The 26273-nt window shown below is 37.6% G+C and overlaps 1 protein-coding gene and 1 long non-coding RNA gene across 4 annotated transcripts in view; one reads left to right on the forward strand and one right to left on the reverse strand.

The window, feature by feature from the left end:
- Nucleotides 1–23375: 23375 nt before the first annotated feature.
- Nucleotides 23376–24770, reverse strand: LOC135416151 (uncharacterized). The gene is made up of 2 exons (XR_010431466.1): nt 24663–24770; nt 23376–23681 (listed from the first exon to the last, which is right to left on the reverse strand). It is a non-coding gene; the product is annotated as an uncharacterized LOC135416151 (long non-coding RNA).
- Nucleotides 24771–24820: 50 nt separating this feature from the next.
- The window catches only part of TDP1 (tyrosyl-DNA phosphodiesterase 1), a 42192-nt gene continuing 40739 nt past the window's right edge, over nt 24821–26273 (forward strand). For 2 of the 3 annotated variants that reach the window (XM_064658954.1, XM_064658956.1), the window contains exons 1-2: nt 24821–24887; nt 25568–26118. In XM_064658954.1, coding sequence (XP_064515024.1) covers nt 25572–26118 — 547 coding nt within the window. In that variant the 5' untranslated portion in view covers nt 24821–24887; nt 25568–25571. Of the gene's footprint in view, nt 24888–25301; nt 25396–25567; nt 26119–26273 lie in introns of those variants that run through there. The other variant, XM_064658955.1, reaches the window with a different exon arrangement.

The following is a 26273-nucleotide window of genomic DNA, read 5'->3' on the forward strand; positions in this document are numbered from 1 at the left end:
AGAAACTGGAATTCTTTCTTTAAAAACAAAAAGAAAGCAATATAACTGAAGACCCTTACAAAATGCATAATTTCCAAATGTCTCAAAGAAAACGTACAGCAAATCCATCTTTGATTGCTTGATTCTGCAACTTCAATATTACTTTAAAACAAACTTTGTAAACATAGTTTCTCAGGTTTTCAAAAAAAAACAACAACAAAAAACAAGTACAGGTATAATAGTATTCAAATAGTGATTAGAGTTGAAATCTATCCTACAATCGTAGAATCATAGAATGGTTTGTGTTGGAAGGGACCTTAAAGATCACCTCATTCCAGCCCCACTGCCACAGGCAGGGACACCTTTCACCAGACTGGGTTGCTCAAAGCCCCATCCAACCCGGCTTTGAACACTTCAAAGTAAACCAGTAACAAGGTTCTGCTTAACATCTTTTTTGGTGACATGGACAGCAAGTTGCCGATGACACCAAGCTGTGTGCTGCAGCTGACACACTGGAGGGAAGGGATGCCATCCAGAGGAACCTTGATGAACTTGAGAGGTGGGACTGTGCAAACCTCATGAACTTCAACAAGGTCAAGTGCAAGATGCTGCAGCTGGGTTGCAGTGACAGTACAGCAATTCGCAGAAGAGTACATGGTATCCTTTGGCAGGTACGTAAACCACAGATCCCCTCACTACTCTTACAAGACAATAGTTTTAAACACATTCATTGATCTGTGTATGTTAGAAACCCTTAACATAACTTTCTAATTCATTGGTGTAGAGAAGAAAAAAGGCTGATATTTATTTTGATAGATTTTTATTAAAAATTCTTCATAAATTCCAAACCGTACTTGAAGACAGTTAAGTGAAAAACTGTACCATAGGAAATTTTGTCTAAGTATTAGAAAAATAAAACTTTAGAAGGAAAAACATGAACACATTCTTTGAAGAAGCAATTCAGAGGCAGAAACTGTAGGAAAATTGGATTCTTGCTAAAAAAGAATGATATTATTTCAAATGCTCATTTTCTAAGTAACTGAAGTAATTAAAAATCTGTGTTGATCCTATGTTGTCAAATAAACTTTTATTGTATTTTACATTTATTATCTAGTTGGAATGTTTTTATATTTTTCTTTATAGTCAAATCCCATTTTAAAATGTATTTTTCCTTAGAGTAAGCTATATTATAGTGAGGCACTATTACAGAGGAAGTTGCTGCCTAATTTTTTTCTAGCTAATGTTGCAGGAAAAAAAAATCAGTCTACAAAGAACAAAAAAAGTTTCAGTATTTCTCTCAACATTCTTTAAATCTGTTTTTTTCTCCATCTTTGCTTTTCTCATCTTTTTTGTATTCTTGGTTATTATCCATACCATGCCATGAACATGCCTTTTTCCTTTAATTACTTTTTGTACTTACTTGTTCATCCACACTTTTACTGCCTGTTGCTAAGCAACATGCATAACATTAGTACATACATTCACTTATCTGTGAACACATTCTACTTCCTATTTGTGTCATTCCTTTCCAATATTTCACCCCATTCCATTCTGCTGTTGATTTCTACATTTTTTCAAACCTCGTTCAGAGTAACTTGCCTAAGAGTATTCATACAATTTTTTAAATAATTCCTAAACAGCCAATATAGTTTTAATACTCAGCGTTGATAGTCTTTTTCTGATTTTTATCTCTTTTCATTAAAAAAAAAGACAGTACAGAAAATATTCTGCATGAAGAAATGTATCTATTAACATGGACAGAGGTATGAAGTCAAGAATACAGGAAATACAGGCTAATACAGGTAAATACAGGCTTAACCAAAAATAGATGCAGGAAGGGCAGAAGACAACATGAATTAGCATCCAAGATAGAGGTTGTTCCATAAATATAACGAGGTCTTGGAGGTAGAGAGAACTGTAAATTTGAGGTAGTTAAGACACAGGAGCAAATGTAGGACTTCAAACACAGAATGTCTTGGATAAACCAATTACTTCATCCATCAGGAAACAGAAGACTTCGGTATTGTATGTTTCTTGAAAGCTACATAGAATAGCAAACAGATTAACTTCAGTAAGCTTTCTCTGAAAGACTGTTAAGACTTACTATACAAACACCACAGGTGTCTACTTTTAAGCATTCATATTTAACACTAAAAATTGAAAAAGTTTGGTTATAAACTATTATAGAATATGAAAGAAATTCAATCACCCATCATCCTTCAGTCTCCCTTAATTCTATTAATTTTTATTCTCTGACATTCTTTCAGAGTCATGGAATATTTTAATAAATTGTCTTTGAAAAGGCAATCAGGGTTATAGCAGGGTAGAAAGGGGTTAATAACGTCCTAAGGAATTAGCCTTGCCAAATAACAGATGCTGTCAGCGTCAATCCAATTTTCTCGTCTAGAAAAAAAAAAATTACTTACAGGAGTAGAAACAAGATGTTTAATGAGTAAAGAAATAATGAATCTAGCCTTCCATAGATTTGCTTCATCTACCTACCACAATAACCTGATTCCTTGGTGACTTCTCACTTTACAATACTTCTGTTTCTTTTCATCTTCTCATCCTTTTCTTTTTCCTTGTTGTTTGTCTGAGTAAGATAGAGTACATGCCATAATTGATTGAAGCTTTAGGCATGTTTAAAAACTACATATATGTAAGAAATTAGTAAATACAGACTTAATAGATAACTTGCTTCTATTTCTCAGAATGAATTAACCATGTTTTCTGCCTCAGTTGGAAAACAACACATGTTGCTACAATTTTAAGTAGGCCAATGTGTTAACAATAATTAAGGCAGGGTAGACAGAAAGCGTGAATGCATAAGACTTACTTCCCTAGAAAACCAGAATTGTATATAACAAAACAAAAAATAGAGGTAGTATTGATCAAAACTCACCATATAGAATGAAAAGCCAAGGTGTCTCCCACTCCAGAGTAGGCAGCATGTTGTAATGTGCTCCAGCTACCTGCTCTTAAGTCTTTCTTCTACACATCAGCACATAACAGAGTCCCTTCAAAAGGCCTTTAACTTTTCACTGAATTATACAATAAAGACTGACCTCTTAAATCAATACTATATTCAAGCACTGACAAAAGTATTCTGTACCGCTCTGTGAAAGTATGCCAAATGGCACCATCCACAGGCAATGCACAAGATGTGTGTTTTCTAAATTTACAGTTATATGATATGTCAGTCTTGAATCACTCTTTTCACACAAAAAAAGAAAGCTTTATTCTTTGGCATAGAACTTCATCTAAACCTAGTTTTTCCATTCATTCAAAAAATTTTCTTCCACTTTATACATGTCTTCCTGAGACTAAGAAACATTAAAAGGGGTAAGGAGGAAGAGAGGAGAAATCAAAAGTTCCATCAATACAACAATTTAATCTAAGATTTTCTCTAATATATGATATCATTCATATATGAGCATGGTTTAGGCAGCAGCAGCCCCAGCAAAGAAGGCATCCAAATCAAAGATCCCATATCTCTCTGGTCACCTAAGGTAAATCACAGCTGGTTGTGGCTGGACATCTGCCATCATGCTGGATTTTCCGGATTTTCAGAAGGTTAAACTAATTTAATCTGAATGAACCTAAAAACTATTAAGAATGCTTCACGATTTCCCATTAAAGCTGCAGTAGTAGATAATGCTTCCTTTAACATCTAAAAGGTCTTAAATGGTCTCACCTTGAATACTGTGTGCAGTTTTGGGCACTACAATATAAGAAAGATATTAAGCTATTGGAGAGTGTCCAAAAGAGGGCAATGAAGATGATGAAGGGCCTAGAGGGGAAGCTGTGTGAGGAGTGGCTGAGGTCACTTAATCTGTTCACCCTGGAGAAGAGGAGATTGAAGGGACACCTCATTGAAGTTACAACTTCCTTGTGAGGGGAAAAGGAGGGGCAGGCACTGATCTCTTCTCTGTGGTGACCAGGGACAGGACCTGAGGGAATGGCCTGAAGTTGTGTCAGGGGTAAACCTCCCTGGATATTAAAAAAAGGTTCTTCACCCAGAGGGTGGTTGGGTGCTGGAACAGGCTCCCCAGGGAAGCGGTCACATCACCAAGCCTGACAGAGTTCAAGGAGCATTTGGATTATACTCTCAAGCACATGGTGTGACTCTTGGGGATGGTCCTGTGCAGGGCCAGGAGTTGGAGTCAATGATCCTTGTTGGTCCCTTCCAACTCAGCATATTCTGTGATTCTGTGATTCTGTATTGTCTTGGTTTTGTCAGTGATAAATTTTTTTCTAGTAGTTGGTACAGATCCACGTTTTGGATTTAGTAGAAGAATAATGTTGATAACACACTGATGTTTTAGTTGTTCCTGTGCAGGGCTTACCCTAAGTCAAGTGCTTTTCAGTTTCCTGTGCTCTAACAGTGAACAGATGCACAAGAATCCACGAGGCAGCATGGCAGGACCCAAACTGTCCAAAAGGATTTTTCACACAGCAGAATGGCATGCCAAGTATATAAATGGGGTGGGTCAGGATGGGCTGGGAGGGTCCAATAGCTATTGGGGAATGGGTTTGGCATTGCTCAGTGGGTGGTGAGCAATGGTATTGTGCATCACTTCTCCCTCTCTGGTGTTACTCCTCTCTCTCTCTCCTTCTCATCATCATCATCATCATCATCATCATCATTATTATTATTATTATTATTATTATTATTATTATTTGGTTTCAATTGCCAAACTCTTCTTACCTCAAATTACTCTAAAATGTTAATTTTTTTTCAGAATCATTATTATTTTTCACTATAGAGTTAATATAAGGAAAAATCTATTAGGTCCTTAAATTGGAATAACACTCATACTCAAAAATTCTAGTCACAGAATATTATGTATATTTATGCATAAGCAGAAGACAATGCCACTATGTATTTATATTCACTAACTTAGATAAAGAATTAACATTGCATTTGGTATTGTAGTACATACACCATATTAATGTTACCCATGGGAGAAAAACCCAGCAGATAAAAACCAATAGAACGAAGACGAGATTTGCTGTCAAGCTTGTGATTTAGGTATGTAAGACAAACAGCTTAGTATTTATTAGATTAAGCAAGACACACAGTCAGTTGCAGTAGACAAGAGAAATCAAAACTATCTGTCAAGAAAACAAGGGCTGTTTATTTGCTCGTTTCCTAAAATTATTTGATTCCAAAAGAGATTAACAGAACTAGGAGCTTATAATCAGGGGACAAAGACACAAACATAAAACACAGTTGTGTGTGTCTGACTAAGAATATACTAAAAATACACTAAAAATAAAAAATAAAAATCCTTAATACAAGGTAGTCACAAAAAATAATTATTTTTGCTTTGTTAATGTACTTGCTAGTTAAATTACAGAGATCATTGATCACTTCCTCAACAGCAAAACTGCATTCTAAGTATGGAATCTGGCTTGCTTTCAGCAAAGACTCATAATCAGCTTGGAGAATAAGACTTTGAATCATGAAGAACTTGAAATAATTTCTTTACCTGTTTCTGCAGGCCATTTGACAACATGAAGAGATGGGTTATCTTCAAAGAAAGATCTGCATTTGTCTCCATATGCATTTTTGAGTGTTCCTGGTTGAAATGTAATTATGAGGAACTATGGAAAAAGAATGGTTTTCAACAGCAACAAAGGAATGAGAGGACATCAGACAAATAAGTAGTTTCCTCCCCCATTACCTATCAGAATGGGCATCATCAGATGTTCCAGATAAAGAATAGTTATGGACACTTTACTATCTAACAAGTTTTTTCCTGTTCCTAGTTAATAGGACATGAACAAAGAAGTAAATATGGAAAAAAAATAGCTGTGAATTCATAGGGAGGGGGTGAGATAGGATGAAGAATTAAAATATTATAGGACTTTAGGGGCTAGAAACCAAATATAAATAGGGTGAGAAATTGCCATGAAAGATCTTTTTTCCAAAGGAAAGGAGAATTTAGTATGAATCAACTACCTCTCCTGCAACTACTACAGTACACAAACACAGCGAAGAAATCTGAAGACACAATTTCTGGTTACATCTGAGAGACAGAAATCTACAGTGGGGCAATTCTCCTCAACAATGAAGACTTTTTCCCATATTCACACAGAAATTTCCCCAATACAATGTGACTCCTGTAATGGTACATCCTTGTGTACTGAAGACTCCTCTTCTGTAGTATCATCACTGTACCAAAACGGAAGATGCAACATATGCTCAAGTGTATCTGTAAACTTATTTTTTCTAGGATTCCATGGTTAAAAGGGAATCTTTACATAATAGATTTTTTTAAGATAACTTGCACAAGTTACAAGAGATTTGGAGGAAAAAAATCAGTGGATACATTTTAAAAACTCAGAAATCATCTTAAACTTTCAGGATTTATGGCATTTTGCTTTTCAAACTTCTGAGGGAGATATTACAAGAAATGAATACAGAGTTATAAATCATATTAAACAAATAATTCTGTGAACAGCTGAACTAATAATGCCTGATTTCTTATAGATTTGCATGTTATGATTGATTGACTTTAGAGTCTGGGATGGAATCTTTGTCTTCTCCACAGCTGGGTCTTTCTAAGTTGTGGTTTCCATGTAGACTCTGTGATGCCTGTTAAGATTCATTAACCCATATAACATTCCTTTCCTCTGTTGGGGGCACTTATAGCATCTCTTTCTTCTTTGTTCACCTATTTTTATGAAACTTGCAGAAATCCAATTATTTCTTTGATCTCAGCTCTTCGTACAGTTCACTGAAACCAGCCTGTAAGCTCCAAAGGTATCCATGAGCGGACACCCATTACCCTACAAGCTTTAAAAGAAGTCAATTAAAAATCCCACAGAAATTCTTGTAAAGCTGAAATATGAACATTTTTATAAACTTTGTCCAATTTAGGAATATAAGGATTGCTAAGAGTGCATGCATCATTTCAATTCTATTAATAATATCTTTAATTTAAACAGAATACTGAAGATGAAGGGACACTGTGCAGCTATGGAGAGTATGTGGTGCCACTTAAATTTATTAAATCAAATAATAACTCAGGTTTTCATGTTAAAAACAAGTACTGTCATCATGTATTTTTTTACATTAGCTGTTAGGTTTTGTTAGGATGTAATAGTACAATATCCCCTTTTCAATTATGTTGCATTTCTGATGCTGATTCATTTTCTCAAAATGCAGCAGAGATTGTAAGAAAAGAGAACAAAATCTAAATCCAAAGAAAACTGGTTAACAATTTGACAAAAGACTGTTCTTTTATTATTGCATAGACTGGCTCATTTTTATTTTTGTCATGTTTTTGCTACTAAAAAAGGGACCCTAGACTTTGCAAACATTTCTTTGCTACTGCAAGTTATTGCTATTTTTATTATTCATACTATCCATACTATATTATTCTGCTATATTCAATGCAGGGGTTTACCTCAGTCTTTAATAATACTGATAGACCTTGGACTGCTCGAGCCCTTGAGTCAGACAACCATGAGTGTGGGAATGGTGACTTTCCATTTGTGGACACTGAAATTGTAAGGGACCAGCTGTATCAGCTGAATGTTCACAAGTCCATGGCTGATGGGATTCATCCCAGAGTTCTGAAGAAACTGGCAGATGTTATGGCAGGATCCCTCTCTATCATTTGCCACAGGTCTTGGGAGTCTGGGGAGGTCTCTGCTGACTGAATGCTAGCCACTGTTATTCCCATCCGTAAAAAGGATATGAGGAAAGACGCGGGAAACTACAATTCCTGGAAAAATTATGGAGATCATCATACTGGGTGATACTGAAAGATATTTAAAGAATAATGCAATCATTAGACACAGTCAATGTGAGTTCACAAAGGGAAAGTCCTGTTTAACCAGTTTCATATCCCTCTATGATAAGATCACCTGCCTACTGGATGACGGGGAGGCAGTGGATATAGTTTTACTGGATTTTGGTAAGGCTTTTGATGTTGCCCCTCACAGCTTCCTTCTAAACAAGTTGTCCAACTGTGGGATGAGCAGTTTCATGGTGTACTGGGTGAAGAAGAGGTTGAAGGGCAGAGCTCAAAGGGTTGTAGTGAATGAGGCTACATCTGGCTGGTGACTGGTCGCCAGTGCTGTGCCTCAGGGTTCATTTCTGGGGCCAGTTCTGTTCAATATATTTATCAGTGATCTGGAAGCAGGAACACACCATTAGCAGGTTTGCTGATGACACCAAACTGCGAGGTGTTGTTGGTTTTCTTGAGGAACAGGAGACATTGCAGGGGGACCTATATTGGAGCTTTGGACAATGACTAATGGGATGAAATTTAACAGGTCAAAATGACAAATTCTGCACTAGGACAGAGTAATGCCAGGCACAAGTACAGATTGGGAAAGGAGTGGCTGTAAAGCAGCCCTGCAGAAAGGGATCTGAGAATGCTGGTTGGCAGCAGCTCAGTGTGAGTCAGCCGTGTGCCCGGGTAGCCAGGAGGGTGTACCACATCCTGGGGTGCACCAAACACAGTATAACCAGCCAGTCAGAACAGGTGATTATCCCACTGTATACAGTTTTGGTGTGGCCTCACCTTGAGTATTGTGTGCAGTTCTAAGCCCCACAGTTCAGAAGGATATGGAGGTCCTTGAATGTGTCCAGAGGAAGTCAAAAAAGCTGGAAGGAATGTCCTATAAGGAGCAGCCAAGGACTTCGGGCTTGTCTAGTTTGGAGAAAAGGCGGCTGAGGGATGACCTCGCTGGTCTCTACAGCTTCCTGAGGAGGAGAAGTGGAGAGGGAGGTGCTCACCTCTTCTCCCTGTGTTCCAGTGACAGGACATGGGAATCATTTGAAGCTCCATCGGAGAGGTTTAGACTGTGCATTACGAATTCTTTACCAAGGGGGTGATCAAACCCTGCAACAGGCTTCCTAGAGAGTTGACCAATGCCTCAAGCTGGTCAGCTGGGGACTTGAAAAGCATTTGGTCAAAGCTCTTAACAATATGCTTTACCTTTTGGTCAGCTCTGAACTGGTCAGGCATTTGGAGTAGATGAACAATATAAGTCCCTTCCAACTGAAATATTCTATGCTACTGATAAAAGTAAAACGACAGGTTTTCATTCTATCAGCATATGTCACAGATTACACTTCAAATAGAAGATGCAGTATATTTTACAAAAAAATCTTTTGTTCTTAACTCTGGACAAAAATCTACTTTTAATAATATGTATGCTCTGAAAGAGCTTAAGGAACAATTTTCTCTTCAGGGTAGAGGTTCAGCTTTGGATAAAAAAGAACAAGAATTGTTGCCATCTAATGGCTGTTTAATAGGTTATTTGAAATGAGTTTGGTTGGGTCAGTCTTTTCTCCAATCTCTATCATCCAATGCAATTAAAAAATAATCAGCATCTGTGTAGGTAGTCCCTGTAAAGAGATCACCAAACTGAATAAATATAAGATATTGCTAAAAGAACTGATTCATATTTGAGGCATGTTGGCAGGTGCACTGCTATTACCACAGATGTTATTCATAAAAAAAAATAATCTTTGATGTCTATTTTATAGCTGCCACATTCTAATTGTATCACCAGGAATGCATTATGGGAACTGACCACATGCATATCCCTATTCCACGGCAATGGAAAATAAAAAGGATTCGTGTGAAATAAGAATTGTCTATGTTAAAACAATTTGCTGACAGAAGGCAGGAGTGGTAACCAGGAGGTTGGAACCAGTGACTTACTTAAATTTTCTAACATAATTGTAAATACTTGTTTGGACATATTCTCAAAAATAGAAAAAGCACAAATTTTTAATTTAAATATAAATTTAAATTAATGACTTAAAATATTTAAATTTTTATTTCATGTAGTAATTTTTCACAAACTAGAAAAATATATTTTGAACTATTTAGAAGGAATAAATGTGTGTGCGGCATATTGTATAACACTCGTGTGACAGGTTTGGCTTTCAAACCTGTGACAATTCATATCTCTGCTTATGTCAAATTTTTTATGAGTCCCTTTCTCTTCAGAAAAAGTGATATGCAAAAAGTTCAGATTTTTTAATGAATTTTCTGTAGGACTGGGAAAACAGATAGACTTGGGTCACATCTGCTAGAAACTCCATTTAAAATTTTTGTTAGGATGATTTGCTGTCAGATTTATTTATAGTGAAAGATCTATGCTTTCACTGGATACGACATAGATGTATAATAGTTTGCTGCTTCATAGGAACGGTATGCCCAGGTCCTGCAGGATTAAGCTAGTGATGTTTTTTACTAGACAAGTATTAGAATGAATGAATAATTTGAATTTACAGTAGTGTACTGGTCTGGCTGAGATGGATTTATTTTCTTCACAGTACCATGAATGGTTCTGTGCTTTGGATCTGTGACTAGAACAGTATTTATAACACACCAGTGTTTTTACTGCTGAGCAGTGCTTGCACATCCTCCAAGTTTTAATTTTTTCCACTCTGTTCCCCGAGTGAGTAGGCTGGAGTTGGGTAACAAGTTCAGAAGGGACAGAGCTGGGACAGCTTACTCAAACTGACCAAAGGGATGTTCCCTACCGTATGAAATTTGTTGCTCATGCTGTGAAGTGACTTATACTATCACCTATTATTGCAATAAAAGACAGGGTGAGAGAGTTGGGGCCATTTAGCCTGCAGAAGAGAAGGCCCCAGGGAGAGCGTTTTGCAGCCTTGCAATATATAAATGGGGCTTATAAGAAAGACAGACATTTTCACCAAGGCCTGTAGTGACAGGGGCAATACTTTCAAAAAAATTTAGTTAGGTTGTAAGGAAGAATTTTTACAGTGAGAGTTGTGAGACACTGGAACAGGTTGCCCAGAGAACTTGTGTCCCTTCCCTGGAAATGTTCAAGGCTCTGATCAACCTGGTCTAGTGGAAGGTGTCCCTGACTGTGGCAGGGGGGTAGGACTAGATGATCTTTAAAGGTCCCTTCCAACCCCAACTGTTCTTTGACATCATGCTTAGCAATAAAACCCTGGGGAAAGGACAAGGAAGGAGGGGATGTTTGTGGTTATGGTGTCTATCGTCTCAAGTAACCATTAGGTGTGCTGCTTTTCAGGAAGCGGCTACATTTCTGCCTGCTGATGAGAAGTAATGAATAAAGTCCATATTCTGCTTTGCTTGCAAGTGTAGCTTTGCCCTCACTCATTAAAATGCCCTTATATCAACCCATTAGCCTTCTTGCTCTTGCTCTTCTGATTCTCTCTCCCACCCCGTTGTGGGGACAGTCAGTGAGTCACTGGCCACGGTCAACCCCCACAAATAGCAAAGTATGTTGTTAAGTAATTTGATTACAAAATTGGTAATAGTTATAGATAGGAAAAGCAAAACAAAACTCATTATTAATACTAGCCAAAAGACACATCTATCTTGAGGAATTAACTCATGTTTTCTTGCAAAGTATCACCCCACTTAGGCAGAACCTGGGACACATACACCCTTCATTATGTGTCATTTCCCTGTGTAATGAATCATGAAAAAGGTACTGCCTTGAGAAAGAACTTGTGATAGGATACAGCACCTCAACATAAAAACCAGTCAGTTTGACCCTTGCTCCCCTCAACACCCCTAGTATTTTTTTTAATTAATTATAAAGATCACCTTTTTCTTCCTAAATAAAGATGCTGAGTCAGGTCCTTTACACTAATGTTCAGTCTGGTTTGCAATTGTCTTTTACCAACTCTAGAGCAACGGTATATTATTTGTGTGCATGGGACAAGCTTTTAACCCATGACTGAAAACAAACAAACAAAAAAAGTACATACACTGATATGCATGGGTAGACAAAAAAAATGCATCTTTTCTATTGGACATGGTTCTCAAGAGATAAGGAAAAAGACTTGTATAAGTGATGAAGTGTGATAATATGAAAGGCTGCAAGACAGTTGCTTAAGAAACAAGCACAACAAAGGAATAAACTACTGCAGGCATCACCAGAGCTGGAATGACATTGTACTGTGTACTATGTTTCCATAGCAACTAGACATAGGAAGATGAATGTCTCATATTCACTGTGCTCTGCAGTACATGTCTATAAATCAAACTTGCATAAAAGAGTATAAGATTTCTTCCATGGGGTGGCTCTGAAAAACAGGTTATTTTCTCATTACTAGATAATTACATGAAAGAAATATGAGACAATTAGGTAATTTTTTCTATGGAAAGTACCAATACATACAAAAGTACTAATATACCTCTAGTGTGTGATTCTATCAATCTAAAGGCCCGGGTAGCATAAAAAGCAGATCTTGAAAGCCTTCTTTTCTTCCTTATGATCTGATTTACACTTGCTAGCTTTAAAAACTGAATGAGACTTTTCTGTCCACTTTTGGTTTGTAAGACATTTTTCATCATCTATATGTTCACTCACATTCACATGTGATTGATTTTCAGCTTACTTCTGTCACTGTTTGCATTATCATGCTCTGAGGTTTTAGCATACAAATAAATTATATTTCAAGAAAATGTTATAGCTGAGACATATATTTTCTCAGCATCTGTAATTAATAATATTGTATACTTTCAATATGACATTCATACTCACAACAAAAAAGGAAAACAGTACTTGAAAATTTTTTTTTTAAGAATTTGAATCCAACTTTAAAAGATATATCTGTTCTATATCTGTTCATTTATAGACAGCCATTTATCACAAATTATTGCTGCAAAGGACTTGACACGCTTCACATCCATGTAGCCACATGCAGATCAGCAGCATTAGTATAAAGAAATTCTTGTGTGTGCTACCCCTTACAGAGAACCCCATCATGAAAGAACATACCACCACACCATTGACCTTAGCAGACACTTCTGCTACTCCTGTGTCAAGAGTGTTGAGTTTTTAGAGTACAATGGCATTTTAATCAGGTGCACACGAGGTGCATGATAAGCCCTTGATCATTTTGTTCAATGTGACTGCAATATTAGCTCAGAAACAATAAACTTTACTCTACTGTTCAGGCAAGATTACGGTCAGTTAATACAATCAAATAGAAACTGACAGCTCGCCCACATTCTCCAAACTTTAGCAACAGCTGTATGCAGTATATTACTGACATTTGTAAGAAAACAACTTCCCAGGAAAAAGAACATCTACATTAAGCAGTATTTTATCAGTATGAGATTAAAATAATTTCCAAAGAATTAAAAAAAACACAAACCCAAACTGACTCTTTACTATACTTAGACTACTTAATGAGGTATCCTATTTCTTTCATAAAGTAGAGCATTTAACACCACCACTCCACCGTAAGCTCTCATCATCATGGCCAGGCTTCGCGAACGAAGATTTGGGAAGGCTCTATCCACGTTTGTTACAGGCACGCTGGTGACTTATAAGGCCAATACGAGATAGACATATCCGATTGCAAAAGGTACAACAGAAAGACTCCTTAGGTGGTGTATTCAGCAGGATACGATTCTTTCCGCATTGTCTTTTCTCCTCAAGAGTGATCCTGCGTGCGTTCTCAAAGGAAACGGCAGCATTATAGATGGTTTGTCTCCAGGCCTCCCGATTTGAGGCCAGAGTAGACCAGTTAAGATGATCAACGTGGCTGAGGTTGAGGTGTTGTTTCAGGGAGTCCTTGTATCTTTTCTTCGAGGCTCCTCTCATGCGGCAGCAAGTTCACCATAAAGCAAGATCTTAGGGAGGCGGTGGTCCTTCATCCTTGAGACGTGTCCTGCCCAGCGCAGCTGAGTTCTCAGCAACATGGTTTCTATACTTGTGACTGCTGCTTGCTCTAGAACAGATGTATTGGTCACATAATCTGACCAGTGGATGTTTAGGATTGTACGGAGGCGGCATTGATGGAAGCGTTCTAGGAGACGCAGGTGGTGGCGGTAGACGACCCATGATTCGGAACCGTATAAGAGAGTAGACAACACTATGGCTTTGTAAACACTGCTCTTGGTGCTTTGATTTTAGTATACAGTTAAAACAAATATTGGCTTTAGGTACCAGGTGGGTCTCCTTTGTAGCCATATAATCCATTATTCTTTAGGTTCCTGTTACATTATATTAAACATTTTAACATTATTTTGATATTAATAATGAGAAATACAAGAATTCCATTTCCAAGCCTCAAATTTGTTAAAATCAGTTCAACATGTAATGCCTCATTATGAGCACTTTGCATGCCCACAAATAAAGTCTACTTTATCCAAAAGCTAAATGACTCTGGTGGGGCCCTTCATTCTTCATATGAAGCAATTACTGGTATTATTCCTTCCCTGTGTTCTGCTAGCTTGAATACACTTGTTTTCAATGTTATGTCTAAGAATATGTTGAGCAAAAAAAAAAACAAAAAAAACCAAACAATTCCCTGCCCTGTATGGCAAGCAGAGAAGCTAAGTATTATGTATGTGCCTTTAACTTTTTTCCCTACTTCCCTTTCCTTCCTTTCCTTTAAGCCTTTGTGACACTAACCACAGACTTAGTTTATTCTGTTACATTTTACTTTAAAATTTAAAGTATAAGACAACAATGCATGCAATAAAGCATTCCAAATTAAAGCAATGAGTACCTGACATGGTTTAGAGACAGCATTTCCACCAAAGTCAAAATTTTATAAATAAACATAAAAAGCCCTTTTCATACAACAGTACCACAGAGCTCTGAAATATACAAATAAGGCTTTTTCTCCCCTTGTCTCAAAATGTCATTATGTTTTACTTTTGGATTTGGAATGCTCTCTTGAGCTGAATCTCCCAGTCTTTGCCACTGACTGTACTACGGGGAACAGTGATCACAGCAGGCAAACTGCATTTCTTCCAGTAAAATTAAACTGAAGGATGTGTGCTAGGCATGCACCCAAAGGACTCCAACTTCTAGTGATCATTCAGTCTATTGACCAGACTAGATTAGTCCAAGTAATCCTCTCAATGAATACAGATACTGGGTCCCCAGCATAAACTTCTTGCTCTACAAAAGCACAATTAATGGGCTCATTAATTGTTAATGCAGACATAGTTTTAAAACTCACATTTTATCAGTCATTGCATCTAAAAATACGAAACATCTTATCTGCATATGTACTGTAAATTATTTTACTTAACATAAAAGAAATATTTTTAAATTATGTTCAGTCCCAAAATTTAGTTTTGATCTCTGTGCTAAAAACAGGGAAGAACAAGTAACACATCTACAAATATGAAATTATATATGCTCTGTTTATTTCAGCAATCTATTGTAATACAGGTTTTGTGTCACAAATACATGAAGCTTCTGACAAATATCTATGTCCAAAACATTTCCTCTGGCTTTGTTTTTATACAATTTTAATCCAGTTGCACAGCTCAATTTAGGACAAAATTCTTACCTGTGTCTCCCTACAAAAAGTTCAACATCCACACTTCTGAGCCAGTCTCACCTTGCAAGAGATCTCACCACTACTGCTTTGCAATACTAACTGAATTTTCTCAAGAGATAGCTCTTGAATGCAGATTTCCTGATTACAGCACGAAAATGTAAAAGTAAAAAGCTTTAAGCTTCTTAAGACACAGTACAGGCAAAAAATTACTTTCTGTATCTAGTGATATTTATTATTTACAGTTATTATTTTTATAAATACCATCTATACAGCTTATATTAATTATTATATTATTAACACCTATTACTTGTGTTTATAATCTTTATTAATAAAGGCACTGAAACAGCAATGGTGCTGAAGCTCACATCTTCAGCTGCATTACAGAATTTTCAATTAACTGAAAAATATAGAGCAAAAAGACTGCTATCCAGGAATAAGGATCAATTTGTTAATCTTACCTCAAGGCTTCAACTATGATTTTTTTCAGATAACTTAGGAGAAACAGAATTGAAGGCTCTCTCGAAGTCTTCGAAAGTCAAAAATCCCCTATCTTTTAAATCAAGATTAGGAATGGAAAAAAAATATAAATTAAGGATTTTTTTTAATCTACTTAATACAATTATGTTTGCATGTAAGCTGATCAATTCCTAGCTCTCAAATAATTATACACTCTTTAAGTTACTGCATTAGCAAAATATTTTAGAAAGGCTACAACAGATGGATGAACAGTATAAACCAGATCTTTTTAGCCAATGTGAACCCTGTTCAAAAGTAATATGCCTACAACTTCTAAAACTCTCTTATTTAAGTTTCAATTTTAAAAGCAGACACTTTGATTTGAAAATTTTGATTTTGTAAAACTTTGAAAATACTCTAAAATATGCAAAATTACATTTCAAATCTACCCTTTCCATTGCCAACTTAGTTACTTCTAGCATTGTGTTCCAAATTTTTTTTTCATAAAAAATTTCTCCTTCAGTTTAATCCTGCTGAATGCATCATATCAGAGCATATCCACTGATCAGTCACTTAGGTTATGAATTAACTTCCAGATCCAACTGGAAAATGAAGCATCTCAAACAGGGCTATCGCAAACTGTGTGCAGCAGACAGCAAAACAAACAAAAGCATAGTGCTTGAAACAGTTAAGTCCTTTGAAGTAACTCACTAAAAATAACACTTCAAAAGCTACTTTTAGTTCATGGCAAAAAGCTGAATGCATGCTTATCAGACTCCCAACATCTGACCTGCCATATGTTGCACTTTTCTTCTTTTCAAGGACCACAGTCCTTTCTGAGACCAGGAAGAAAAAGGCTAAGGATCATGTGAAAGTCCATCATGTCAGAGGTTTCTGATGGGAAATCCTCTGCTGTTTAATAGGAAAGTATCACCACATCTACCTCCCAACACGAACAAGAAAAAAATCCTTGTTGCTTTGGTTTCCCTTCTTTGGTCTATCAAGAGAAGTAAAAATTATCTGTGGCCAAAACCAAGGACAGAAATTGGTAAAACCTGTGACATAAATGAGTGGACAAATATGAGTCAGAGACATAATGAGAGGCAGTAACAGCTCATAGGTAGGGTGAATGGCTAGAGATTTCCTTTAACAGCTGGAGGAGCTCCTACTACAACAGGCAGAGCTACAGTCTAGAACGCTGCAGCCACTGACCCTGACTTTATTTATAATAATATCATCACCACATGTGTCAGTCTAGTACTGCTTTCCTTAAGTTTGCAGCATCCAGGACATCATCTTTTTATTTCCTTCAGGTGTTCTATTTTGCTTAATTGTTTCTGAATTAAAATAATATTCCAAATATTTAGGAGAAGAAACCTTATGTTGCACATAGCGACAGCAAGAGCTGTAAACATTTGACTTGTTTCATTACTGTATAACTGTGCAGTCTTCATTGCACTCATGAGATTTAAAAAACTTCTCAAATAATGGACCTAGAAAAATGTAAAACAGAAATAAATTTCCCTCCAAAACCAGCTAGTTTCATTTTTCCACCTTAAAAATATGGTCTACTAATTATGAATTATTTTAATTATATAAATAAAAATTAAAACGGAAATAATAGCCTTCAAAATTAGATCATGATCATGCAAACATTTCAATATAGTTTAATTTTTCTCACATATTTTCTACACTTGAGTATAATGCTTCTGTTTACTTCTACTTTCTCCTTCTTGTTACCTGCCATCTCATGTTTCTTTGCACTGGAGAGAAACATGGACTTTTTTAAGTCAATAGCATTTGCATGCTATGGATAAATATACATGCTGCATAAACAATCTATCTGGCATCATTCCCAGAAGTGAACTCTGAAACAATGTATAACCTCAGCTATAGATTCCTACAAAATTCATAATAAAATTGAATGTAAAACTGGATTGGTTATTCCTCCTGTATACTATATGAAAGTCTTTACTTGTACATTTATCTTATCTTTCTAATGAACTGAAAATTAAAGAAATTGAAATGCAAATCTGGTTTGTAAGCTCTTAATTGACCTTTTCTTCTAAAATCAAAGTAAAACATAAAAATTAAGGAACAAAAATCTGACCCTCAAAAGCTCAGGCCTCTCCATAAAATACGCAAGAATCTTGAAATAAAAATTCTGCAGACACATGGCTTCTTGGGAAAAAATTCCCACTTCAGCTCAATATTTAAACACAGATGAATACTCTTTTCTCGTAACTTTCTAATATATGCCTTATGATCATGTTAAACAAATTTGTTTTCCTGAGAAGGCAACATGACTGCATCCTGCAGGAATTTTTCCTTTATCTAATAACATAACAAAAGCTCTGCACTTCTCTTTCTTTTGATTCATTCATATCCTATTCTTTCTGCAGTGGTTCAAAAGCACAACTCCTTCAGCTCCACCTGCTGTCTCAATTCAAATCTTAAACTCCAAGTGTACAGATTTCCAGTGCTTCTTTGCTTATTTCTTATTGGAAAATCATATATTAAGAACCATTACGGTCTCAGTTTCCAGGATTACACAGTCTTGCTGCTTTCAACTGTTGGGTTCTGTACATGCATCATTTCTATAATAACAGAGGTTGCCCAAACACACTGAACTTATCTGCATGAACAGCTTTCCATTCAATTGGATAACGATGGAAGTGAAATGATAAAAAGCACTATAAGCTTTCTATCCTTTTATTTCTCCTCTTTCAGAGCAACATAAGAGCACAGAAAATTATAGTATACAATTTTCCTTCTATAGAATGACTCCTATAATAGAGTCCCGCCTATTCATTGATCTTGAGAGTTGGCAATTCATGTGCAGCTAGAACAGGATGTAAAGTTATGTCAACAAACAAAATATCATCTTAAAAACTGTTAAAGCCAATTGGGTATTAATCTATCTTTATATCGTAGTTCACTATTTTTGGTTCACACCAAATACTGCTTTCATGTGGTATTTCTGTTGAAAAAAAAAACCCTGAGTAAAATCTTTATTTTGTATTTGTTGCCTAAATTAAAGATTTACAAGTAAGGGTGTGGTTTAATGAGCACGGGTTTTGGCATCAACGCTAGAATAAACAGAACCAGCCTCCACAATGCCTTTCCAATATATTGATACAAATACTTGTAGAGCCATGTGGCAAAAGGGAAGAGGAAACTTACTGACAAAAACAGTTTTTTGCCACTTCACTTTTTATATGAATCACTTCTCCAGTAAGACTTGCCACATGACCCCACATACAGAAGTTCAGGGGCAAGGACAACAAAAATCAAGCAGAATTATATAAATGGGAAGCTTGTTTCAGAAAGAGATATTTATTGAACTGTGGTGTAAGACTGCAGTATTTTTTCAAGGTAATAGTGGATCAGTATAAAAAAACTGATAGAAACTTTCATCACCTATCAAGTTGAACACTAAAAATTACTAACTACTTTTCTCTCTCATTAATCAATATAATCTTGCTTTTAAGAAATGCCACTTTGAGTGGCAAGAATAAGTTCAAGCTAAATGTAATACAGAAGCACTAAAGATACTACCAACCTAAATGAAATCTATTTCATAGCCATGGTCAGCTCACTTATAGATTCACAGTATCATTTAAGTTGGAAAAGATCCTTAAGATCGTTTAGTCCAACCATTAACCCAGCACTGCCATGTGCACCACTAAACCATGTTCCTAAGTACCACATCCACAGGTCTGTTAAGTGCCTCCAGGGATGCTGACTCCACCACTTCCATGGGCAGCCCGTTCCAATGCTTGACAGCCCATTCGGTGAAAAAATTTTTCCGAATGTCCAATCTGAAAATCCCCTGGCACAACTTGAGGCCATTTCCTCCTGGCTTATCATTTGTTATTTGGGAGAAGAGACCGACCCCCACCTCATTACAAACTCCTTCCAGGTAGTTGTTGAGAGCAATAAGGTTTCCCCTGAGCCTCCTTTCCTCCAGGCTAAACACCCCAGGCCCCTCAGCCACTCCTCATAGGACTTATTCTCCAGACCCTACACACCAGCTTCATGATTCATATATATTACACAACGGTAGTATCTATGGCATTTAAGTAATAAAATACTTTATTCTAATTAAAATAAAACCATCCCTATTTAATTCAGTAAATTAAGTATATATGTAGTCCTAATAGAGTCCAAATCAATACCCAAATCTTAAATTCAGTATGCTTAAACAAACACACTTAACTTTAGACAGATTGGAGTTCCCTATACACAAAGGAACTGTAATATTCAAATCTAACTTTTGGAGCATTAGCCCCCAAATTTGTTATTTCCTTTAAACAATGAAAGAAATTTCTGTTTCAGTATTCAGATTGGAGGCCAGCTTTTTACTGAAGCCATGTTGGATCAAAATTAATTTGGTAAATCTGTCTAAAATAAAAACTTCAACAAAAAGATAGAGAATAAAAAATGAGAAAGAAATTTAAAAAACATATGTGCATCATTTATGCTTCTACAGCTATTCTGAAACAAATTTCATCCTACGTCCTCTGTATTTCCTTTATGATCTTTCAATAGGTTCTTACCTCACAACTTTACCTCATAAGCATACTTGGAGTGACACTTACATGTTGATTAGCGCATTTCCAAGATTCATTAATACTAATATTACTGTGTTACCAAGATTAATAGTAGAAATGCAATAAGCTAAATTACATGATGAGAACAAATTTTTAAAAAAATGACTTTTCAGAACTGAATTAGGTAGTGACCAAGAGATCCCTGTAAAACATCTTTAAACAATGTAAGGGACAGAAAGGGAGTGCATAGTCAAGAAAGCACAGAGGTCCACTTTGGGCTATATTTACATAGTTTTTTTGACATGACTGAGTGCTCATGAGTCTAAACTCTTGCACGTGCATTATCAGAATACAGGAGTGCACATAGTTGCAGAACTGGGACAACTCACATGAGAGGAGGCCACATGTGAGCAGCTTCTAGTGCAACCTAAGCGTAGCCCACCCTGGAGAATGCACAAGCCAAACAGGCCGTGACCAGTTAACCTAAGGCTACACGTTCCACTTGGCCTGCAACACTTTTCCCATGATGGTGTCAGGTGTATAAACAGACTAGGGAGCCCTGTTTAGAAAGCTTTGGTAAGATGTGCCAGGAGAGCAGCTGGAAGTTGCAGGCAGCCTTGAGTTCAGAGTGCCCTCTGTACTCTGTATGTCAAGGTGCACTTCTGTTGGCACTTTCTTCATCAGCAGGTGCCGACCTACTCATGTACCTCCTATTGTACCTCTGCACCTCATAGGAAGGTACAGAGTTGGGTCAAGAAAAACACTGGACACCAGGGCCTGACCTCCTAGGCACAGGGTAAAGAATGCTTTTAGTTAGATCTAAATGTAACAGTATGGGAAATGAAACTTCAGCCGGGGAAATGACATATTTTCATGATGACTGTTCCTGCAGTCCCCGTTTCATTTGAAACACTTAACACCTGAATGTGCAGTTAGTTAGCTGAATGGCTGCTGAAACATGAGAGTATTTTAGATCATTTCAAATAATTTGGGGGAAAAGAGGATCACTGAACCAAACTGTCAGAGGGAAAAAAAAGTTCCACAGACTTGATTCCCATAACGTTGATAGTTCCAGAAATGGTAATTATATGCTAACAAATACATCAAATACACATACAGTATCAGTCCAACAATCAGGCTAATCTGTTTTCATTCTTTTCCAGTTATTTGCTTCAGAAGCCTTAATTTTAAACAGTAATGTTCAGTAAAGTTCAAAATCTCTATGAATAACCACACTAAAATAATATTTTATAAATCATACAGAATTGTTTTAACAAAGTTATTTTGAAAAATGAAGTGGAGTAGGAATGTGATTCAAATTCTTAGGGCCCATGTTTTCCTGTAAAGAGTTCGTTCATGACATCTAGTGGGTAAAGTCAGTATTACTTTTAGTTTACGGAATAAATACAAATACGACCAAAAAAAATATGTAGCAACAATTTACTAACAGTTCAGTGGTTTTATTGCAGTTGATGCTAAGTTACTGCCGTTTCTACCGAAAAATTAATGTTAGTATGGAGTATAGCTGAGGAAAGAGTTCCACCTTAAGAAGTAATGTGTGCACACTATTCTCTATTTCTTGCAAAAGCAATTGAAAGGACCCTTCTTTCCAGGACTGTTCTTAGTAGCTTCCAAAAAAAATACAAGGGCTGTTAATATAATCCAGGATTTTAATAATTTTGACAACGCAGTAATATGCACAATAACACGCTCAAGAACTGGATCCTAACAATCAACTTTCAGGATTGCAAAATCTGTATTTGGTTCCTCTCTGCTGCATAGAGGGTTGTGTTTCTCAGAACTAGATTAAAAACTACACAAATGTTGAAAGGAATACATACAGGGCCTAATCTCCAGTAAAAGCAAAACCTGTGGCTGTGCCATAAACCATAGCCACAAAAAAAAGTATCTGCCTCTCCAGGGATCTTTTAGGGATCTTCACAATGAGCAGTCACTGGGTAAAGAGCAACAGTTGCTGGAATTGGGCCCACAAAAGGAGCCAGCAAAACCATGAGATGACAGAATCAGTCCTAGGACAAACGTTTAATTAATTTTTGTGCAGCTGCATAGACAAAATGGTCTAACAGCCAGGTGGTCACGGCAGTGCCTAGAGACACAGCAGGTGTGACTTGGCACTTTTTCAGGAAGAAATAACTAAACCTGCAAATCCTTTTCTCCCAGGAGTCCTCTACTTCTATTCTCTTTCCAAAGAGGTGCCATAAGTGACTTATGCACAGAACCTGCTCCTGTTTAAATGCCTTAAGCATGTTTTGAGCACTCCTGCTAGAAGAAACATCCAGGGAATTTGACAGAACAGTTAATTTTTAGATGAAGGTAAAAATAAGTAGGAGAAGAGAGATAATGGGAAGCTGAGTATTTTCAAATTCATAATTCAGTAGTTAAGACTCATGTTAGAAGTCTTTATCATTTTTAGATCTGGCCATAATTCACTGAGAAAATGTTTACCCACAGCTGAAATGTATCGAGTTCATTAAAGTTCATTAAAACATCTCTGTGGGTTTTACTTTAAATTATCATAGATGTAATTTTGTTTATGACCTTGTTAAGACAATTTTTGTAAAATATGTATTTAAGTAAAAAAAAATAATAATTAGTCCCAACTGGTCCTTGACGAAGAAGATTCTCAGGCTGGAAAAGAAAGATGAATGATCATTTCTACTTTATACATACTTTATCTATATAATATAGTTTGTATTGACATGCCATCAGAAAGATAAACTCACAATCATAATGTATTTATTCTGAAATCTTGTGTGTTCTTCGCACTCTTTTTCAATTCACTTGAGTAGAAACGTAACTTCCAAAACTACATCAAGCCATATAATTTATCCAGTATTTTCCTGATTATAAACACACTATTTCTCTCAATTAACCTTTCTCTTGTTAACATTTTTGTAGAGCCATAGGTTTACATTTGAGAAGTCAAGGCAAAAAATGCCCAACTGTTACTTGAAACTTAAAACCAGATATATTATTGAGAATACATCATTATTAGAACATGTGTCAGTTTCACATCTTCTGAAACTACTGAGTAAAGAAATTGAGTGTACCACTATTAAAAACCAAAAGTCAATCAATAACAAGCTCAGTGAGTCATTTATTTCATGTCTTGTACACATATGAAATAGAGTACATCCTTCTCCTCATCACCCTCTGCAGCAGGAGAAGCAGGGGTTTGATTATTTTCTTCTGAAATAAATATCTGCAGATAAGAAGATTACTTTAGAATCTGTAGGTATTCTGTGAGACATCTGGATCTTCAGAACATAGATGAAAAAGTATACACCTTTGAGGGTTTCTAACAAAAAAACATTACTAGAGCAACTTTAATATCTTCTCTGCTTAAATAGCCTTTTGCTGTCTTCCTCACGTGCTTTAAAAAGCTAAAAAAAGAAAGTGATTTGCTTTAAAAACAATAAAGGCAAACTAATATTTTTTTACTTTGCGTAACTGTTATAGGAAAAATAAAATACGCACCTGCTGAATAAATTATGCTATAAATAAACTATTGAAGATTAGTCACATCTCTGTCAGAACTCTATTTATCTACTCTGTTCCAGTAGCTGAAAATGGACCAAGCCCATTCAATTTTAAAGTTAAAATAAAGTTTACCCTACTTCTATGTTTTACATGCTTATAATAAAAAGGCCTTTTGCAAACTTAGAATGCATAGTACAGACTCCTATAAAAGAAATTACATTAAATTTGTCTCTGCAAGCTCTTACACTGTTTCTTAAAAAATTCCAGGTAGCTTTAATTCTCAGCACTATGTAGACAGGAACTATGAAGAGAGAGTGGAGCGCCAGCAGAGTCAGAAGCCATTCCACTTTCTTAAGTACTTCTAGAAAACAAATACTGTTTCCAGAGTCTATATTTAGAGACTATGCCCATTACATACAAAACCATGCAACTCTCCTAAGAGATTTTCCCACAGAAGACCTTCAGCAAGGGTTCATAATACAGAATTTAATCTTACAGTAGTGAAGAGTACATCCTCGGAGAGTGTCAGGAAGAAGCATTACATACAACTCTGCAGAAAAGCACCAAGAAAATTACACAGAGCAGCTGAAATTTCATTGAACACATTTTTCAGTGTAGCTTGCCGATTTTACTGCTGACACTTACATAATTTGTTAACTGCAGTCACAAGCTTACAATAAATTAGAGTAACGCGAACCAAACGCTCCCACAGCTCGCTCCGGCAGCCAGAGCGCGCCTTGATGCAAACCGCGCTCCTCTGATGAATGTCACACCTGCTCCCTCCCGCTCCCTCCCGAACTCCTCGCGCAGTTGTCTCATTAGCGGGGCACTTCAGACGCACTGATTAACACCGCGCTGAATGAACCATTATGCAAATACCGCACCTGCCCTGAGCTAATATTTAAGCCAAATAAAGTCTCATTAGATTAATTCAGGTCACTGAGACGTGCTCCCTCTGCCGCTGTAGCCTCTCTGCGCAGCCTGACCGCCCCCAGCTCCCGTGCGCCACCGGCCCGGCGGCGGGGCGGGGCCGCGCGGGGAAGGCGGGCCGGGGCCTGCTCTCGCTCCCCATCGCGGGCTGCGGGCGCTGCAGGGGCGCCGGGCGGGCGGTGAGTGGCGGTGCCGGCGGAGCGCGGCGGGCAGGGCGGGCAGGGCGGGCGGTGAGCCGGGAGGGCCGGTGGGGCCCTTTGGCGCCGTGTCCCGCGCGTCCCCTCAGCCGGGGGCGGCGGCGGGCGCTGCCGTGCCCGGGGAGCGGCGGCGGGAGCCGCGGCAGGGGGGCCTGGGCGGTGGGGGCGGCTGGGGCCGGGTGGTGCCGCCCGGGGCACGGGGGTGGCGGAGGGAGGCCGCTGTCCCGGGCTCCGCTCCCGAAATGTTTTCCCGCGGATGCAGCCGGAAAGGGCGGCCCCGGCCCGGCCCCGTGTCCTCCCAGCAGAGCGGGCGGGATGGCTCAGCCTTAGGTTTGGTATGAGAAATGCCTGCATCGTGCAAATCCCTGCTCTGACTTATGGAGTGCTTTCCCATAGGTTGCCCTATGCTAGCCCGCCTTCCGTGTGCAGACTCTTCATGTTAGCTGTGTCCCATTGCACGTGCTTCTTTGTTTCCTGGGAACAGAAACAAGTAAGCCTTGTACACTATGAAATTTTCCCGAGTCAGAAGTTGCACGGAGTTTCTGCTAAATACAGAAGCACGCTTCCTTAATAATAAACAAATGGGAGCCAGGAAGGGAAACGGACTTGAGCTTAGCAAAAATGCACTATTTTTGTTTAGTGTTTTGTTTTCTAATCCATAGAAACATGCTTCAGGAAGGCGCACATGGTAAATGGACAGTATCCAGCAGTGATGAAAGTGCAGAGGAAGATTCCGATAGTGAAAAACCATCTACATCTACACTGTCGGATGCTGCACGTGGTAGAATAAGTGAGCCACAATATCCATGCTCTGAAGCTAGGAAAGCTGCTCACAAGAGAAAAGCTTCTCCCCTGAAGCTCACTGATGAAAGTCTTTCTACAGAAATACCTCCAGCAGCAAAACAGAGAACTAGCCAAGAAGGCTTAGGCTGGTGTCTTTCTAGTAGTGATGAAGAGCCTGAAGATCAGCAAAAGCATGCCCCCAAAGAAACGGTGAAAGAAGAAAAATATGATGCGCCCAAAGAGCAGCCTCTGAATCTTTGCAAAGATGACAAACTCTCAGAGAATTTGAAAGCAGAGGAATATAATGAAACACCCAGTGAAGCTCAAGATACCTGGGATTTGTTAAATGGAGGGAATCCCTTCAGGTTTTTTCTCACTAAAGTCAGTGGAATTGAACGGAGTTATAATTCTGGAGCCCTGCACATAAAAGGTGAACAAGTGGCTTGTACAGAAGTGGGCTTTTGGGAGAAAGCAAGAGCATGCTTAATTTTAGTTTGTGGGTATTTTTAAATGCGTGTATTTCTTGATGTAGCTGAAGTTTCGTATTCTAAATATGCAGATTTATAGGAATTGGTTCTCTTATCT

The sequence above is a fragment of the Pseudopipra pipra genome, chromosome 6, assembly GCF_036250125.1.
Source record: "Pseudopipra pipra isolate bDixPip1 chromosome 6, bDixPip1.hap1, whole genome shotgun sequence".
Lineage (NCBI taxonomy): Eukaryota > Metazoa > Chordata > Aves > Passeriformes > Pipridae > Pseudopipra > Pseudopipra pipra.